The sequence below is a fragment of the Elgaria multicarinata genome, chromosome 13, assembly GCF_023053635.1.
Source record: "Elgaria multicarinata webbii isolate HBS135686 ecotype San Diego chromosome 13, rElgMul1.1.pri, whole genome shotgun sequence".
Lineage (NCBI taxonomy): Eukaryota > Metazoa > Chordata > Lepidosauria > Squamata > Anguidae > Elgaria > Elgaria multicarinata.
In genome coordinates, this window is record NC_086183.1 from 20,112,723 (window position 1) to 20,131,985 (window position 19,263).

Below are 19,263 nucleotides of genomic sequence, written 5' to 3' on the forward strand. Positions count from 1 at the left end.
CCATATGTGTGTCTGCCTACTGTCCAAGATGTAGCAGGGGGCTATAAGATCTAGAACATGGGTGCCAAACCTCTTTCAGCCCAAGAGCCAAATTCAATTCCAAAGAAGCTCTCGGGGAGGCCCACATTCCAGGGGCGGGCAAGCCAGAAGGAAGCAGGGCCAAAATTCCAAAAACACCAGTATATTTTAGAGTAAACCTCTTACTAACAATGAAAAAGCCATAGGATAGGCATTTCAACTATTTAGAATGGGAAGGGAAGGTGCAGAAGCTGGGGAGTCACTCAACAGATTGGTGGTCAGAGGAAAGAAGTGGGACTAGGAGAAGAGGGGCAGGAGAAGGTGTGGGGGGCATATGGTGAACTCTGGAGGGCCAGATGAGGACAGAAGGAAGGCTAGCCACCAATTTGGACAGCTATAAAGGGGGTTCGATAAATTCCTGGAGGAGAAAGGTATCAATGCTACCTCCAGTATCCGAGGCAGAAAGGCTGTGTGCACCAGTTGCTGGGGAACATGGGTGAGAGGGTGCTGTTGCACCATGTCCTGCTTTGTTGGTCCCTGGCCGACGGCTGCTTGGCCACTGTGTGAACAGAGTGCTGAACTAGATGGGCCCTCAGTCTGATCCAGCAGGGCTCTTCTTATGTTCTTACCCATGAGCGAAAAACTTCTCAGCATGCCTGTTGTGAAATCCCCTACTCAGAGAAGCCCAAACCCACCTGGCAAACTCCATTCCTAGGTTTAGAAAGCTGGTGTACACAGCTTATTTTCAATGGGCATTTGCTCTGCCGGATCCCAGCTTGAGCTAGACGTAGCTGCTATTAACTGGAGAATCTACTTCAACTCTCACCTGGTTTGTTTGTTGTTGTTGTTTTATAATTTTTAATTGATTGCTGTTTTATATGATTCCATGTTATGATGCTGTTTCTCATAAACAGCATTGAGAGCTTCAATTTTGAAGTGGCCTGTGCATTTAGGAAAAAGTATGGTAATATTCCCACCAAACTATGGCTCCACAATTCAAGAAGGATGCAGACAAGCTGGAGCGTGTTCAGAAGAGGGCAACCAGGATGAACAGGGGTCTAGAAACAAAGCCCTATGAAGAGAGACTGAAAGAACTGGGCATGTTTAGCCTGGAGAAGAGAAGATTGAGGGGAGACATGATAGCACTCTTCAAATACTTAAAAGGTTGTCACACAGAGGAGGGCCAGGATCTCTTCTCGATCCTCCCAGAGTGCAGGACACGGAATAACGGGCTCAAGTTAAAGGAAACCAGATTCCGGCTGGACATCAGGAAAAACTTCCTGACTGTTAGAGCAGTGCGACGGTGGAATCAGTTACCTAGGGAGGTTGTGGGCTCTCCCACACTAGAGGCATTCAAGAGGCAGCTGGACAACCACCTGTTAGGGATGCTTTACGGTGGATTCCTGAATTGAGCAGGGGGTTGGACTAGATGGCCTTGTAGACCCCTTCCAACTCTGCTATTCTATGATTCTATGATTCATCTTAGAGGCGAGACAAAAGCCAGGAGACGTCCAAAGTGCCAGCTCCCAGAAAAGTGGTGGGCTTTCACTCAATCCCAGCCATCACCAATGACAAGACGTAAGACAACAGCTAGGACCGGGCATTGTGCTTTCCCTTCATACTATAAGACTATGAGAAGAGCCATGTTGAATCAGACTAAGGGTCCATCTAGTCCAGTAGACCATTAACTCAGTGGCCAATCAGCTGCCTATGGGAAACCCCCAAATACAACAGGAGTGCAACAGCACTCATGTTCCCCAGCAACTGGTGTACAAAGGCATGCCACCTCCATATAATGTAGGCATACTGTAGTAGGCATACTGCTAGAGGCCCTAAAGAGGAGATCTGGCTGCCACCACCATCCTACACCAGTATCCAACCACTGCCACTTCTGACCTCATGCAGCTCCTTCCCAGCCACACTGCTGTTAAGGATGAAGCCTGCCTAAAGCTCTTCTTCTGCCACCAGGGAGATCGTTGGCAGCATGAAACACTGGGGAAAATATGTCCATATATGGAGGGGTTCAGTTGTCACTGCTGCTGAACTGACTGGCTGCAGAATGGGCTAACCATGTCCTGGCAAGAACGGGGTGCAATCCCAAGCCAATAAAAAAGCACATGTCCTATTTTCAGCAGACCAATGCAATAGGAGCAGCTTCTCAGCTGAGCTGGATGGATGGGGAAGTTATTTCAGAGGGCCCTTCCTGCCTAGTACACCAAGCTCTCACAGGGAAATAATCTGTTCTGTCACCACCCAAAGGCATAGGAAGCTGCCTATTCAGACCCTTGGTTCATCTAGCCCAGTAGTGTCGACACTGACTGGCAGCAGCTCTCCCAGGTTCCAGGCAAGCATTTTTCCAGCCTTACCTGGAGATGCCAGGGATCGAAGCTTGGACTTTCTGCATGCAAAGCATGTCCTTGACCACTGAGCTACAATGCTCCCTCCCAGGGAAAATGCAAGCTTGGCAGGTGGATTTTCCTCAGGACCATGGAATAGGGGGGGAGAGTTTAAGTAATGCTGAGCTAAATGGACAATAGTCCAACCTGGTATAAAGGATCTTTCTAGGTTCTTATGACAAAGGCTGGGATTTTCCTGCTTGACCACATGACAGGCTGCCATCTTGTTCCATACCACCTGTCGACAAGTGCACCACCTGTTGGATTGTCGTGGCCTCAGGCACACAGGCTGAGGGAGAGGCATGGGACGTTAGATTCTGTGGTCCCCCTGGTAAATTCTGGAGGGATGAGGGAGCACGCTGTTCCTAAAGCTGGGATGGGGAATGTGCAGCCCTCCACATGTTGTGGGCTGGGGATGATGGGGTTGCAGTCCAACACATCTGGAGGGCACAGAGTTGGGAAAGCTATTAGTGGTTGCCCAAGCACCCCTTGCTGTGAAGTGAGGGAAGATCGGAAGCTGCCTTATACTGACTGAGACCATTGGTCCATTGAGTCCAGTAGCAGCGGCTCTTGACTAGCAGTGGTTCTCCAACATTCCAGGTAGCATTCTTTCCTCACCCTACCTGGAGAAGTCAGGGATCAAACTTAGGACCTTCTGCATGCAAAGCAGGTGCTCTATCACACTGAGCTAAGGCCCTCCCCGAGGAAGGAAGGAAGGAAGAAAAGAGGATGGTGACATCAATGCCAGAGAAGTAAACAACCACTTTTGGGTTAATGTCCATATTACAAAGTCACATAAAGCTGCCTGACACCATGATGGACTATTGTCCACTCTGACTGACATGGGCTCTGCAGGCTGTCAAGCAGAGGTCATTTCCACTACCCAATCTTTTTGACTGGAGGTGCCAGGGATTGAACATGTGCTCCACCAATGAGGCCATTTCTACACCTGCTTTCCCCCCCCCCCCGGGATCATCCCTGTGCATGCAAATTTCACACAGGGGATCCCGGGAGGAGGCAGGGATGAACCCTCCATTTCCTGGGATAATCCTTCAGTGTAGAAAGGGCCTGAGCCACAGCCTTGCTCAAGAGCAGAAGGAACTACTGCTGGATGACCAAGGAAGTTGCAACAGTAATTATAACTTTAAATCAGCAGGCGCAACCCTAGGCGAACGAGTGCTCCTCCCCTAGCCCTTGAGAGGACACTCCTCGGCTTTAAGCACTATGCCACCTCGCTGGCTTCTAGACTTGCCGCAAAGGAGCAGTCCCTAAGATGTAGGAGAAGAAGTGGGAAGTCTTGACGATTAAGGTTTGTTGGCACTGTCAGGCTGACATCAAAAAGGCATCCACCAGCTGATAGCTTTATTGTTATATTTTGGATGTCAAAGTAGCACAAAGAGCGCTTTAAAATGCACCAGAGCTGCTGCTCCTTTGACAGAGGGTGTTGGTTCCCCATTAACAAGTAGAGCGCATGAGCTGGAGCAGAAAACTTCAAGCGCTTTGGAATTGATAAAATAACAACTCCCTAATTAAGCAGAACTGTCAGTCATCGGGGCCTTCTGTGCAGCATCGGAAAACAGCAAGCACTCCTGCCACACATGTGCAGCACAGCAGCACCAAAAGCCACAACAGGATGCGTGGGGGGGGGGGGAGTTATATAAAGCCCAGGGCTGTGACCCACAACTATGGGATAGGCCTTCCTGCTAGGACAGCGTTACAGTCACAGCAGCGCAAGGCGTCAGGACTGCTTGTTCCTCAATCTAAACACGACAGGCTAATCACGTCGGCCACCATCCGCCAACCCACAATTTCAAGGAACGTCCCCTAATGAAGACAGTGGGATTACTCCAAAGAACTGAGAAGAGACACCATCATGAAAACTCACAGGGCCTTTGCTTCCCAGTATATAAAAACAATCAGTAATGTGCCAGCCTCCCCCAACCTGGTGCTCTCCAGACGTGTTGGACCACAACTCCCATCAACCCCAGCCAGGAGGCTGGGGTTGCTAGGAGTTGTACACCAACCCATCTGAAGAGTGCCAGGTTGGAGAAGGCTGAATAAGCCCATACTTTGGGGTTTGGCTTGGTGATATGTTTTTATCCCATTCTTCTTCCAAAGAGTTCAAAATGGCACAGAGGAGACTCCAATCCAGCTACTAGCCAAGCCCAGAACCTCTTAGCTTCAGAGATTTATTACTGATTTATTACATGTATCCCTTTTCATCCTAGGAGTGCAAGCTGGCACACAGAAGGTTCTCCCACAACTCCCCATCTTATCCCCCAAACAACCCTGCGAGCTAGGTCACCCGTGAGCTTCAAGGCTGAGCAGAGATTTGAACCTGGGCCTCTCCCAGCATTTGCCCAACTCTCTAACCCAGGGGTATTGAACCTCTTTCAGCCTAAGGGCCAAAATCAATTTTGGGGAGGCTTTCAGGGGCTGTATTCTATCAGTGGTAAGGTGACCGTATGGAAAGGAAGACAGGGTTCCTGTAACTTTAACAGTTGTATAGAAAAGGTCATTTCAGCAGGTAATTGTATGCATGCAGCACCTGGAGAAATTCCTTCTCCATCACAACAGTTAAGGAGCCCCCTTTAGCTAGAGTGACCAGAAACAAAAGGGGACAGGGCTCCTGCAGCTTTAACTGTTGTGATAAAAAGGGAATTTCTCCAGGTGCTGCATGCATACAAAGCACACCTGCTGAAATTCCCTTTTCTACACAACTGTTAAAGATACAGGAGAGTGTCCTCCTTGTCTTAAGGTCACCCTAACCAGTGGGTGGGATCAAAATGCCTCCCAAAAAGCAAGGTAGTTTAGCTTCAAGCTTTTAATGCCAGCAATGAAGCTTTGGGGTGGAACGGGGACACAAACTACACAAAAGCTGAGAAACCTACAAAATGATAGGTGGTTGGAGGGTAAGGGAAAGGGGTGTAGCCATGGGGGTTACCCCCAGACAGGACCCAGCAGGCCCAATTCGGCCTGCTCTAACCATTATGCCACACTGTTTCTCCATTAAATGCCATACGTTGCTGCAGAAACTACCTTTCACTGGAAGCTCATCCCACAGGGTTCAAACACTCTATAGGGAAAAAGAACACACACAGAGACAGAGAGGACCTTTTACAAAACACTGACTGGAGCAGCTTCTCTGCAACTTTGTCCTCCTCCTCCTCCTCTCTCACACAGCACTGCAATCTCCTGCCCCATCAGGCTTACAACTGATATCAGTTTAGTTCGGTTCACTTGCATCAGGAGTTCTTACTAACCAGCTTCTTTTTCCCTCCCCTCCCCTCCCCTCCCCACACCCTACAAAGCAGCTCCTCCCTCACCGAGACAGCGAGTGGGCTGCACGCAGCCATATTTCAAACCTAATTACAATGCAATGCTAGGTTACAGCCAGGCTGTAACTAATGCAGGACAGCGAAGCGAGAGAACTACATTTCCAGGAGCAGAGCCTGCAATGCCCCCACCTCTGCCTGCACTCCTGTTGGCCCTTGCCAAGTTCCGTCTAAAAAACCCCTTCCCCCATGAATGATGCCTTTAAAAGCATAAACATGTGCCCCAGTGAATAATACATCCGCGTTAACTGCACACAAAAAAGATGCTATGATGTATGTTAAATGGTGCACGGGAGCTGAAGCTCTCTATTGGTTTTAGGAGAGAAGATTGAGGGGACAAGTGGGAGTTTTAAATCTTAAATTCTGAAAAGCCCACCTTTGAAAAGAGCAGCTCGTGGGAGGAGGGAGTTCTCTTTCATTTCCCTCTTCATCACATGGAGAAATACTCTGGAATCCTCACTACCAAATCCTCTTCCTGGATGGCAAGATACTGTATGTACTATACTACTGACCTAGGGAGCAGATGATTAAAGATGAGGACTCACTATCGGGCATGTCTCAATGCCAGCGTACCCATGCAACACAGAGAGAGAGGGAGAGAAAGAGAGGGAGAGGGAGAGAGAGGAGTTGTGTGCAGTGAAACTTTTGAGAATTGCAATGCTTCTGAGCCTCAGATGCAAGGAGGACGAACAAGTCCCTCACAAGAAATGGAAGCATCAGCACTTGTTACTCAAGACTGATAAGTACCCCCAGCATCAGGCTGTATGCAGGAGAAAAAGGAGAAAGTCTTGGGGGGGGGGGGGAATTTTGTCTCCAGCTGTGGCAATGCAGAGGGGGAGAAGAGATTTAACTCAAGAAAGTAGCTCCAACAGGCAGCAGAAAGGGGTGGTATGTTGCAGAGAGGTTTACTGGATGATGGTGTGGGGGGAGGAATTATAGATGCACTTGGAGTGTGGCGAACAAGTGTGAGGATGGCACACTTGCTGGGTGGACAGCAAGTATGTGGAGGAACCCATTTGGGGCATTGTGCTAGAATTTAAACAGGATACGGACTATTTCTGCAAACTTACAAAACAAAATCAGCAGCGGCTTGCCAGGACCAATCACAAGGCAGGTAAATTCAGCAGCCATGCCCCATCACCAAAGACAGCACCAGACCAAACAGGTCTGAGCATTAAACTTTGGAAAGATGTCCCAATGCTGCACCAGGATCCCCAGGACTCAGTTTTGGAATCCTCAGTGCAGTAGCCACAGTGCAGGCTTCTCGCCAGCCAAACACACATTTATAGTCCTGCAACGATGTTGCGAGCCTTGAATAAAGGCACCTCTTTAAGGTTCCTGAAAGGAAGGGGATCATTTCTCTTCAGTGTGAGGTAGCTTAAGAGTGTAACAAGAAGGCCATCGTTAATGCACTGTGTTGCATGTCCTGTTCAGATAATTTGGTAAATTGATTATTTTTCCCCCAGTATAAAATATCACTACATTTGGGGGCAGAAGGAATTGCTCCCCAGACCACATTCAGGCCAACTCCTAATTTCCAAGGGACCCCCAGGCAAAGGACCAATAGGGTGTCAACATCCCCCTGCAATGGAGTTCCAGATCACCCTAGGTGCACTGAGCTGGGGCAGCTCCTGCCACCTCCACTTCCTCCTCCACCTCATTCTACATTGCTGCAGCTTCTTTCTTTGCTACTCACCCCTTCCCTTACCAGCATCAGTGAATGCTAAAAAAGGGAGTCATTACTTTTCAGCACATCCCTGGCCCTTCCCAGATCAATCAGGGCAGGGTGTGAAGAGGCAATATATGGTGGCCAGTGGCACTTGTGCCGAGACTTTGTTGGAAAAGAGGTAGTGGCAGCAGATCATATGGTCAGCACCAGCCAGTACTTGGGAGGGAAAGAGTGAGAAAGGGAAGAGGACTACAGTGGCGAGAGAAGAGCAAGGGGCAGCAGCAGTTGGTGGGCCCCTCTGCTAGGGCCAGAGCCTTGGCACATGCCCAGTAATGCCAGCCACTAACACTGGACCTGGTCATATCAGCTATCTCCTTTGCCAATTGTTGATTAGCCTGGCCCATCTACACTTTCACCCTCCTGCTACAGCAGCGATGCTTCATGCCATAGTATGGACCATGGAGAAATGAAGCCACATCAGCCTTAAGTGACAAATATCGCCCTCACCGCTCCTGGCTCAATCTTATTCCATTCTTATCATTGCTGCTCTAAAGCCACAGTGTTTTCTGGGCAAGTTTGTCCATCACATTTCCCTCGAATTCAGATGGAGCTGTTGAATTCTGTGCCCTAGTTCCCAATTAGGACCCTCCACCTTTCCGATGCAAGCAACCATCTCACCAGCCATCAAACCTGAATGTTTCTTGCTATGCATTTGGGAAGCTAAGCTTTCCCTGGTTGGTTTCCCCCAGCAGTTCAGGGCACAGGGTTAGGAGTGAGAAGACATACGTGTGCCATCTAAATTTAGGACTGTGGTTTCCAATCTTGGCTCTCCAGATGTTGGACTACAGTGGCCACCATCCCAACCCAGCATAGCTAATGATCAGGAATAATGGGAATTGGACTGACAATATCTGGAGGCCCAAGGTTGAAAGCCACCATTTTAGGGGAAGCTACCATAGAGAATGCCTTGATAAGACAGGAATGCTGATGTGCAAGGAGCTTCCACCTGCTGGGCAGTGACTTCTTGATTCTTCAGGGTCTAACATCAGGAGCATTTCCTTGGCTTTCATGCTTCTTTGGAGGCTTCAAGGTGCACATCTGGAAGGGTCTCAAAAGAGGAGACGCTTTGGGCATCACCAGGCCTGCTATCCAAGCACGGGCCTTGCCCAGCACACCGTCACCAATGTAGTTTGGTGTGAAACATAGGAAGCTGCCTTATACAGTGTCAGTCTATTGGGTCCTTCTAACTCAGTATTGTCTCCAGAGTTTCAGACAGAGGTCTTTCCTGGCCTTACCTGGAGATGCTAGAGATTCACCCTGCATCCCTCTGCATGCAAAGCAGGTGTTCTACCACTCACCTATGGCTCTTCCCCACTAATCATTGTACCATCGTGACATCAGCAGATGATAAACAAACATACACCGCAAACCATTCAGCATCCCAACTAGGGCCACAGCACTTCTCCAATGATGGACTGGTTTCCAGGTTCTGCAGCTATGGAAGCCTTTGGCTGGTGCATTCCTTAAACGATCACTTTAATGTGTCACTTTCAAAAAAAATGCATGAGGCAGAACTTCATAGCATTTCAAAAATAAATATTTGGGGCTGTTCTTTGGATGTACGTCACTTCCTAACATCTCAGGTGGAACCTGGTCACCTCCGCTACACCATTCACCATCACCGCATGCTACATCAGGATATCAAAGGTATCAATACACCCTCTGGACTCGGTCCACCTCTATAGCCCAGAATACAAAAAGCGTTCCCATATTCTTCTGTCACAATGGAAGATCTGTTCACGAGACTTGGTACCTAGGTATCTGAGAAGAAGGTGGAGTGGGGGAGAAAGCCATCTTGTTTGCCATGGCTGAAATAGAGCCACCTGTAGCATAATATCAGATGAACCGTCTTAAGAGGACCAAAGCTGACCACTTCTAAGAATGTCCAAACAGCTTTGATTTGGGAGTGACGAGATTCAGTTTTGCAGAACTTCACTGATCCAGACAAATAGCCCATGCAAGTCTCCCATATGAAAGAGAGAGAGTAGCATGGGTTGTGAAGTCCACATGGCTTCCCACTGCAAAGTGCTGCAGCATCTCTGAGGGAATGAAAGTTGCGCATGACAGTGCCAAACCAGGAGCCTGGAAAACTGACCACCAATGGAACATTGCAGCTCCGGAAGAGACCCATGCGTGGTTGTACGTGTTTCCCTCCCCTGTGCAATGCATACCCTTTCCCCTGCAACATTTAACATTGTTCTTGCCACATCCAGCCACTGTGGAAGTGTGGAATTCACACACCGCCGGACTCTGTTTTGGTTTGGATGAAAGGAAAAGAAATTTTCTGCAGAAGAGTCTCACTCTAATTTGCCCCACTGAGCATTAAGGTACTTTATAATTTAAAACATTTGTTGCCAGGGGGGCCACAAGAAGTAATCATAGCTAACTACCACCTTGGAACTCAGAACAAGCAATGGCAAAGGTCCACAACTCTGTTGTGGACTCCTTGTGCAACTTTGGGCAATATATGTAGAATGCTTGTTTTGTCTTACATACACAACCAACTACCCAGTGCAAGGCTGCCACAGATTTCAGATGGGGACTTCTGGACCCAAACATGACAGAAACAGTCTGGATACACAATCCATGTGACACTGCTAATAAGGGACTACCATTAATTGCAGTTGGGTTTATGCAGACTCCTGTTCAAGACCCAAGAGAATCTCCGTAACAGCAATGCTTGTTCAGAGGCAACAAGCTACTGCAGCCCAGATGCTGGGAGGCAAACAGTGGGAGGGGGGTATTGGCTTCACACCTCACTTGTGGGCTTCCCAGAGGTATCTGGTTGGCCAGCATGGGGAAGAGGATGTTGGACTAGTGGGTGATGTAATGAGAAGAGTTCTGCTCCGCTTGAGACTGGCAAACGGCTGCCAGTCAGAACGAACAATACCAAGCTAGATGAGGAAATAGTGTGACCTGGTTTAAAGTGTGATCCCTATGACTGGACAGACCCTTGCTCTTTAATCCTGCAGGGCTCTTCTAGTGGAGGCTGGTGACTCTGATATCAGTGGGGTGGTGAATCCGTTTCATTCTGAACCAGTCAGAACTCTAAAAGAGCTTCCTACCTTGGATAGCTCCTTTAGAGTTCTGGCTGTTCTGACTGAAATCCTGAGCAGATTGTCTGCCCCACTGGCAGCAGAGTCACCAGCCTCCACTGGGCTGTTCTTATGGTCCATAAGACCCACAGTCCCTGAGCACCCAAATGCATGCATCCAAATCTTGATTATTCAGTGATTCACAAGTAAATAGGGAAATAAAGAGGATGTGGAGGGGAAATGCAGGTCCCAAAAATGCGCACGAGATTAGCCCAAATGCCAGCACAGGCCCTACCTGAATTAACACACCGTTCAATTAGGAAAAGTAAAAAGAAGATGAAGCAGACGTGCCTCCTTGTTAAAGCATCACCTTATGCTTACAACATCCTGTCTTGTTTTTTCCTCTTCCTGAAGTAATCACTAGCATGATAAGGTGTGTGCAAGCAGCATGGTTTTGTAAGCACCTATTTCTTTGCGCTGGGCAGGGCAAGAGCTCAGTGCCTCTCTCACCGGGCTGAAAAAGTAGAGCCTTTCCCACCCCATACTCACACACACACACACAGTTCTTTGTAAGCTCAGGGAGCACAGGCCAACTCTACACTAAATCACAATAAAAAGGGAATCGATTACGGGTGACAGAAATATTTAACAATCCAAAGGCAACAGCCTGGAGCTCAGCCAATAGAGGCAAATCCGGAGGGGCGTGTGTCTTACTCTGTCTGTGTAAGACTGGCAGACAGAGAGATAGAGAGAAGAGGAGAATGGAATCCACTCCCCTTCTCCCCCCCCCCGCCCCACATGCACCACCATCCAAATGCCACAAGCATTAATTGTTGGTCAGTTCACATGTGGAGGAGAACCTCTTTCAAGGGCACCCTTGCTAGCAGACAGACTCCTACCAGACGCTTAGCAGTCTCCAAAAAAGAAAGACACAGCATTAATTCTGCAAATAATTGGCTATTTCATATAAGACATCAGATGCAGGCAGAAGCAAGAGAGAGAGAGAGAGCGCAAATCTGATTTTGGCTCAATAAGCAGCCATGGTCCCTTGTATGCAGCATGAAAGACTGGCAGAGTTTGTAACTAACACGTGTGCAGCACCTGATCAGACTTCCAGTTTTCAACCTTACAGGACCTAAGAAGACCTCGAACGGGTCACATACACACTGAGCCACTTAACACTTGTCCCAATGGCTCTGCCCGCCAGTGCCATCTTTAGTGGCAAACGACTAGTGGGGGAAATCACATCTCAAGTCCTCCCTGGGGTTACAGCCGGTCCAGCAATCCACCCGGCATCTCAGACAGACACAAAACAGGATCTTACAAAACCATCCCCAGCCCATCCATCCGCCACCTACATTGGAAGGCAACCCCTGGCATGTCCAAGCGATGCTGTTCCAATCAACTACATCAGAATAAAGCTCCCAAAGCGCTTCTACCTCCCTCCATTTCTCCCAGACAGACAGGTGCCACTTAAATGCAAGAGGAGAGGAGGGGGAGTTGTGCCCCCTCCCAGGCTCCCTGCTGCCGGGCTTTGGAGAAGAGGAAGGAAGGATGGTAGGTGGGCCTGGCAGCTGAACAGGTGGTGCCCATGCTGCTGTTATAGTGCTCTGCTCTCTCGTTCTCTCTCCCACCACCACCAATGAAAGAAAGGGAGCACTCCCATCCACTCCACCTAGAACCGATGGAGAGAATTCTCCTCTTCTTCCTCAGTGGCGTACAGGAAGAAAAACGGCCTCCCGGGATGAGGCTACCTTGCCCCAATCACAGGAGACACAGATCTGCCCTCCTGATACAGCTGCAAGGCTTGAATGGAGGTCTGGTCTCCATACAAGACCCTGGCAAAACTTGCCGGCTCCTTCGGACAAGGGCCATGGCTCTGCCCTACCACTACGGAATAGAAACGAGGGCCACAGACTCTTGATTCTGGAGCAGCCACCACAACCGGGGGGGGGAGGGAGGGGGCATTTGCAAACTCTGGTTCAAATCACCCCTTTCCAAACCAGGTAAAGGGGGTGGGGAGGGGGAACCACCGCCATTTCAACATCCTTGAATTCAACTGTCCTGCAACACAGGGAGTAGACAGGCTGAGAGGTAAAGGGTGCTCCTGGGCAGCTAACCCACATTACACATTCTGGAGTCTACCTCAACCCAGGAAGGCTGAGCAGAGGCATGCACACGCACACGCACACGCCAAACTTCCCCAGCGCCTCTTGCAAACTAGGGCTCTTGTTTCTCTATAGGGAAGGCGGGGTAGGGACAGGAGGCGCCAAGGTACCTTCCAACCAGCCGAGCTGTTGCTGTCTCCTTTATCCTTAAAGTAGGGGACATATCGGACCATCCAGTCGTAGATCTGCGAGAGGGTGAGCCGCTTCTCCGGGGAGCTCTCGATCGCCTTGGTGATGAGATCCGCGTAAGACAGGTTGCCCCAGGCGTTGCGCCGCGAGGTCTTCGCCTTGCGGAGCTGTCCAACGTCGGCGCCCAGAGAAGGCAGCGCCGGGGCGGCTTTGCCGCGCTCCGCCGCCACTCCGGCGTTCTCGGCGCCTTCCGTGCCGCCGGCCAGCGGGTGCTTGGAGGAGCCGCCGCCGCCTGCTGCTCCGCCGCCGCCGCCGCCGGCCGCCGCGGCTCCATCGTCCTCTTCTCCCGGGAAGTCCGGGTGAGGCAGCGGCCAGGTGCAAGAGCGAGGCCGGCTCTGGGGTTCAAAATCCGGGTCGATGTCAACCTGATGCGCTTGCAGCTTCTCATCCATGGTCCTCCCCCGCCCCCCCCACCCCGCAGCCGCCTTCTCCGCCGCTTCTTTGGCGTCCTTTTCTCCAGGGGGGGTGGGGGGCGCCTCCTTTGTAAATTTCCAACGGAAGGCTCGCGGGCGGAGACGGGCGAGCCCGGAGCAGACGGCGCTTTAGGAAGCGGCGCTCCACGGCGGCAGCATCGCACCGAAGTGGGTCGAGGAGAGACAGCGAGCGAGGGGGGCGGGATATGGAGACGCTGCCTCGCCGGGTTTGGGGAGGAAGGTGCGTCGGGCGGGGGGGGAGGGTGAGCGGTAGGGAGGGGGGAGAGAGAGGGAGGCTGGAGTCCACCTCACACCCGAAGGAGTCTCAGCTAGACGGGCAAGGAGCGGCAAGAGGCGGCCGCTTCCTCCATGGAGCTCGGAGGAGGGGAGAGGCGAGGCGCGGGGAACGCCCGTTCAAGCAACAGATGAGCGGGAGGAGCGCGCCGGGCGCCGGCAGCAGCCGCGCGGCGTGCTTTCGAGGGGCGAGGGTGTCCTCCGGCGAGCCGGCGCAAAGAAGAGCCAGCCTGGGCGAGCGGGGGGCTTGGCGGTCCAGACCAGTTCAGCCCCGCCGGCGGGAGGACGCGGGGAAGGCAGGCAGGCAGGCAGGCAGCCACCGGCGAGAAGGGTCGGACCCAAAGGCGGATAATCAAGAAGCGTCCAGGCGCCGCGGCGATCCGGCGCTAAGGTGCCCGGAGGTGCGGGGCCAGCGCTGGCATGGTCTCTCCCTCGGGGCGGGCGGCGGGGGGGGGCGCGTGTCTCGCTCGCTTTCGTTTCCACGCCGTCGAGCGGGCAAGGCAGGGCAGGGCGGCCGCTGGCCAGGCGGGCAGGTAGCGCGCGCTCGCACGCCCGCACCTGGCACCTGCTGCTGCGGTTCGCCTCAACGCGGCAGACGCCCCCTGGTCGTCATGGTCGTCGCCTTCGCCTTCTTCTCGGCCACCTCGTCGCCGTCCTGCTTCTGTTTCTCCTTCTTCTCCTCCTCCTGCCGCTGCTGCTGCTGTGCTCGTGCCGCCCCGAGCGGGCGCCGCCTCTCTCTGGGGACCCGGCGGGATGGCAACATGCTGAGGAGGAGGAGGAGGAGGAGGAGGAGAGAAGAAGCGGCGGCGGCGGAAACAGCGGCGGCCGCCACTCTCGCTCGCCCCTCCGCTTCGGCGCCCTCTCTTCACCCAGCCCCGCGAGCGGAGAGCGCCGGGGACTGGCACACGCGCGTGCACACACACACACACACACACACACACAGAGCGTAAGAGAGAGCCCGCCGGGCGAGCCGGCTGCACCTCAGGGGGTGAGGACGTGGGGTGGGGGGAGAGAGAAGGGGAGGGCCGGTCCGGTTAGCTCGCTAAGGGGAGGAAGGCGGGGCCTCGCGCAGCACCTTACACGAGCGGAGGAGGAGCGCCAGCCTGGCTGCTTGCTGGCTTGCTTGCCTGGCCTTCCTGGCTGGCTGCAAGAGAGTCTCGTCGGCTCCCTGCCCGGCTGCACAGTCTGGACGCTCCAGCCAAAGCACATGATCACAACAAGCCGGGCTTTCCCCCTGCTGTTGCGTGAGCTGAGCTCCACTGACGCGCGACGGAGGGCAGGAGCGAACCCGGGCAGCGCTCGGGTCAAGAGAGAGAAAGGAGTCCGTGGGGGGGGGGGGACTACATTTTTTTTTACAGATCCCTTGCAGCGTCCTTCCTTCCCTCCCTCTCTTCCGAAATCCTATATACTCCACTTTTCACCCTTTCTCCAGCAGCACCTATTTAGGGCTCCAGTACAGCACCGCCTCTGCATGCCCCTTGCACGCGTTTGGAGGAGTCCCGTGCCATGAGCCACACGGCTTGCTCAGGTGTTACAGTCGTGCAATTAAGCCCAGACGCCCTCTTGACCCGGAGCACAGGCAGCTCGGGCTCCTTCTCCCAATGCGGGGGAAGCCGCAACCCCGCTCCTTCTTTCCCAGCTGCCCCTCTCGGGTTGTTGTTGTGGTTTTTTTTGGGGGGGGGGATTTTTATGTGTATTTATTTCCCCTCTAGATTGTTACACACTGACCTGACCCGAATGCCGCCTCCTGATTGGAAGGAGCGCGGCACAGGGCCCTGACTTCTGCGCTCTCCTATTGGCCCGATCCCAGCCGGCGTTCCAAAAGCGGGGGGGGGGGGGAGAGAGAGCGTTGAGGCAGGGAAAGCGCGTTTGGCGGGCGAAGGGAACCTCCCTCTGTGACGTTTGCGCTTCTTGATTTACCCGCGGGTAACCCTGGGCAACGAAGCTTGCCAGCCGGGCCGCCGCGAGCGAAGCCACGCCCACCTCCTCGCCCATTCATCAGGGGCGGTGCACGAGGCCGCGCCCACTTTGCTTGCACGGGCTGCCCCTTGCAAACTTCGAAACCGGCTGCGTGTTGGCCACGCCCACTCCTCCAAGCCGCGCCTCCTGGGTATTCCCTCTACACTCCTGCTCTTTTTCCACCTGGAGCCAGAACGGATTCCGACGTGCGATCTAGCCCTGCCTGCTTTCTACACACTCAGAGGAAAGCCCGATCCTGTTTGCATTGACTCAGAAGTAAGTCCTACGGATTTCAATGGGACGTACTGCCAAAGGACCGCGCTCATCACATTTCAAAAGATTTCCTGTTTGGTTTTTCCAGGTATAAATTAATGTCTGAAGTGAGAAGATCTCAGCAGCAGTATCAGTGATTAGATAATATATTTAAATAATAATAATAATGATAATAATAATGATAATTTCTTGCCTGCCTCTCCATTTTGATCGAGGTGGGGAACAACAACAAAACGATAAAATACATAATACTCAATTAAAACATAATATACATTGTTAAAAACATCCTAAAAAACTTCCTAAAAACATTTTAAAATGTTTACACACACACACACACACACATACTTATTTAGCATTTTCTTCTAATCATGAAAGTAGCCTGGGCATTCATCTATATGCCCCCCTTTTCGGACATTACGGTGAACATATGAGTAGACTCCTTGCTTGAGTAGTTACTTAACGGATTTACCAACAGTAGAAACATTTACTCCTGCAAAAACTGGTGCTGACTTCATGTTACCCGACCTATTTGCGTGCCTGTGTAGAGTTAGGGTGTTAGGATTGGGACCTAGGAGATCCAGGTTCTAGTCCCCACTCAGCCCATAACCTCCCAGGATGAGTTTGTGAAGATAAAATCAAGAGGAGGGGTACCATATAAGCCGCCTTGGGTTCCTTGCAAGAGGGAAAACAGGATATAGGTGTAATAATATTTTTTCTAAATAATCCTCTCTGGCAAACTTAAATCTTCTGAAAGTCAGTAGAGGCCTTCCCACCCCCCCTTGCAAATACCAAGAGAGGACAACACACACATACACACCAAATGCCTTCCGATTACCCTTCCAACGTTGTATCTCTTCTAGTGCATTTTGACTTCAGGCTTGCTTTATTTGGAGCAGTGGCCTGTCAGTTCTCTTGAATGAAACCCTGTTAATATAAGTCTAGGGCAAAAGGGTGGGGTGGGGTGGGGGTCTGTGTATTTTCCATTGATGCTTATGGTTGACTTGGATTTTTTAAAAAACAAAAACAAAAAATGTATTCATCATTGACTGTAAGTAGAAAAACCAAGAGAGAACAATGATTCCAGATTAATCAGTAGCAGACAATTGCATCTTCTTATATAAACACTGTTACCATCTTGTAATGGCTTCAGACCCTCACCACAGATCAGAAGGAAACTAACTAGTGAAAGAAGAGTTTGCCAGATGTTCTAACAGCTGGCTACTTTGGGACCAACTATTATATTGAGAGAGCCTAAGTGTGTCCATGGCCCCTTGGGCACGAGCTGGCTCCTCTCTAATCTTCTTTATCATCTTCTACTTTTGTGCCTGTTGACACATTATGGTAAAACAACAAACATAGATTACACCTCTGGAATTTTGCCAGGGGGTCCTCACTTTGAAGCGGCTGTTCCATAAAGCCTTCTTGCTGCATAAGTGGTTCCAGGGTACATTTTGTTGTCATAATATCCTTTCAAATCTGGCCATGGTTGCCACCCCTGTGGGATCGATGTGAGCACTCCCCCCCTCCCATTTCCTTTCTTTAAGCATTTTCTGGAAAAAAGAGATATAGCAGTAGACAATTCATGGGTTGTATATTGTATACATTTTTGTTATTTTAACCAGTTTTTGCAGGCTGTCTTGGGAGGGCTTTGTCCTGCAACAACCGCATATGCGTTCATCCAAGAAATAAAACCTTTAAAACCTGGAAGACAAAAAATTAATTAAACAATATTGCAAAACTCCACAATCATCATAAATGGTCGAACCAGAATTAGTATATATTTTTGTGAACCGCCCAGAGAGCTTCAGCTATTGGGCGGTATAAAAATGTAATAAATAAATAAATAAATAAATAAATATATAGGTGCAGCAAAATCCAGCTAAATGCTTCAGGGGAGATGAGTGGGGTGAACCTTGCACCTAAGCAATCAAATCCCAGTACCCTTTAGCTGTGGGATGCGGGCAGTGAGAGACCAATCCTCAGTAAGGACTTTATTCCCCCAAAGTAGTGGCCCAAAGGGATTGCTCCATTTGATGTCACCCCTTTGGTGGCGACCAGGTGCCAGTGGCAAGCCCAGCGAAAAACAGCACCCGCTGGAAATCAAAAGATATGACATTTCCAAGGAGTTGGGGCTTCAGTTGATGCCACAGAGTGCCCTAGCATCTCCAGTTAAAAGGGCCATATGAGCAAGCGATGAGAAAGCCCTCTGCATGAGAGGCTGTGGAACCACTGCCAGTCGAAGTAAACAATAGGGCTGTGCAGGAACCCCCCAGCCCACTTCGGAGCATCTGAATCTGCACTGATCCGCTTCTGCCCGATTCAGGTCTGGTCTGACCTGCTTCAGATCCAGATCTGAAGTGAGACCTGAACATGCAAAGTGGATCAGATGTTGCAGTTTCCGGGGCGCCTACCAAGCAGGGAAAGCCCCTCCTCCACTCATGCCTCCATGGAGGATAGACAGCTGCTGGGTGTGAGTGGACGGGTCAGGTATTCCCACAGGTGGGCAGGGGCAGCCACTTGGCATCATCCCAGATCAGGCCAAAGCACTTCAGACCCAGTCCAACCTGTTCCAACCCATTTCGGCCTACTTCTGTTCAGGATTTGGATCTGGACCCGAAGTGATACTCTATCATAGCTAACCCTACTGCCACTGTTTTGGGAGAAGGTATTTCAAGTAATCAATCAGAATCAGATTCGGACCTAGAGGAGGAGGCGCCGGACACCAGCCAGCCTGTACCAGTGAGGAAGGAAACTTTCATGGGCGATTCGCCAGCTGGGAGTCAGCCCTCTCCAGAGCTTATCTCCTCAAGGCCAAATCCTACACTCTCAGTGGGAAGTGAGCTTTCTTCTGGAGGAGAATGCCCCGACAAGCTAGCTGATGCTAGGGTCCACCAGAAGCTAAAACGCACAGAGCAGAAGGAAGGCGTGAGAAAGTCAGTCCAACTAGGATTGCACCAGAACCTGCCTCCACACCAGGCTCTCTGAAGTTATGGGCATTTAGGAAGGGGCTTCCTGTTCTCCTTTGTTAGACAATTGTCTCACTTAGTTTGCATAGTTTTGCCTAGGGGGAAGTTTCCAAGAGCTTAGACTCTCTTCAGGTGGAAGAGACGTTTGTTGCTTAATAAAAGCTTTGTGGATTACCTAGCAGGCCTCGTCATTTGTCTCCCATTAAAAGCAGGAGCTTTCTGAAAAACACGACATACACAGCCCTAGTAAACTCTACTGCACTAGGCAGGCCAATGGCCTGACCTGATCAAAGGCAGCTGTCTATGTTCCTGTGATTCTCCCCAGCTGGAGTGATGGCAGCACCAGACTGGAGTTGCAAACAGATCAGCCAGTCCTCATGCCAGACCCAATGCAGGGATGTCCATTGCTGGGAAAGCTGGTTCTTTTTTGGCACAGTGGAGTTCTGCACCATGTATGTGAACTGAGCTTTGGGCTTTCCCCAAACCCT

The 19,263-nt window shown here is 51.0% G+C and overlaps 1 protein-coding gene across 1 annotated transcript in view; it reads right to left on the reverse strand.

Annotated features, from left to right (window-relative positions):
- Positions 1-13,262, reverse strand: part of FOXO6 (forkhead box O6) — a 159,212-nt gene extending 145,950 nt beyond the window's left edge. Inside the window, exon 1 of the mRNA XM_063140728.1 lies at positions 12,792-13,262. Coding sequence (XP_062996798.1) covers positions 12,792-13,262 — 471 coding nt within the window. The remainder of the gene's footprint in view (positions 1-12,791) is intronic.
- Between the last annotated feature and the right edge of the window lie 6,001 nt (positions 13,263-19,263).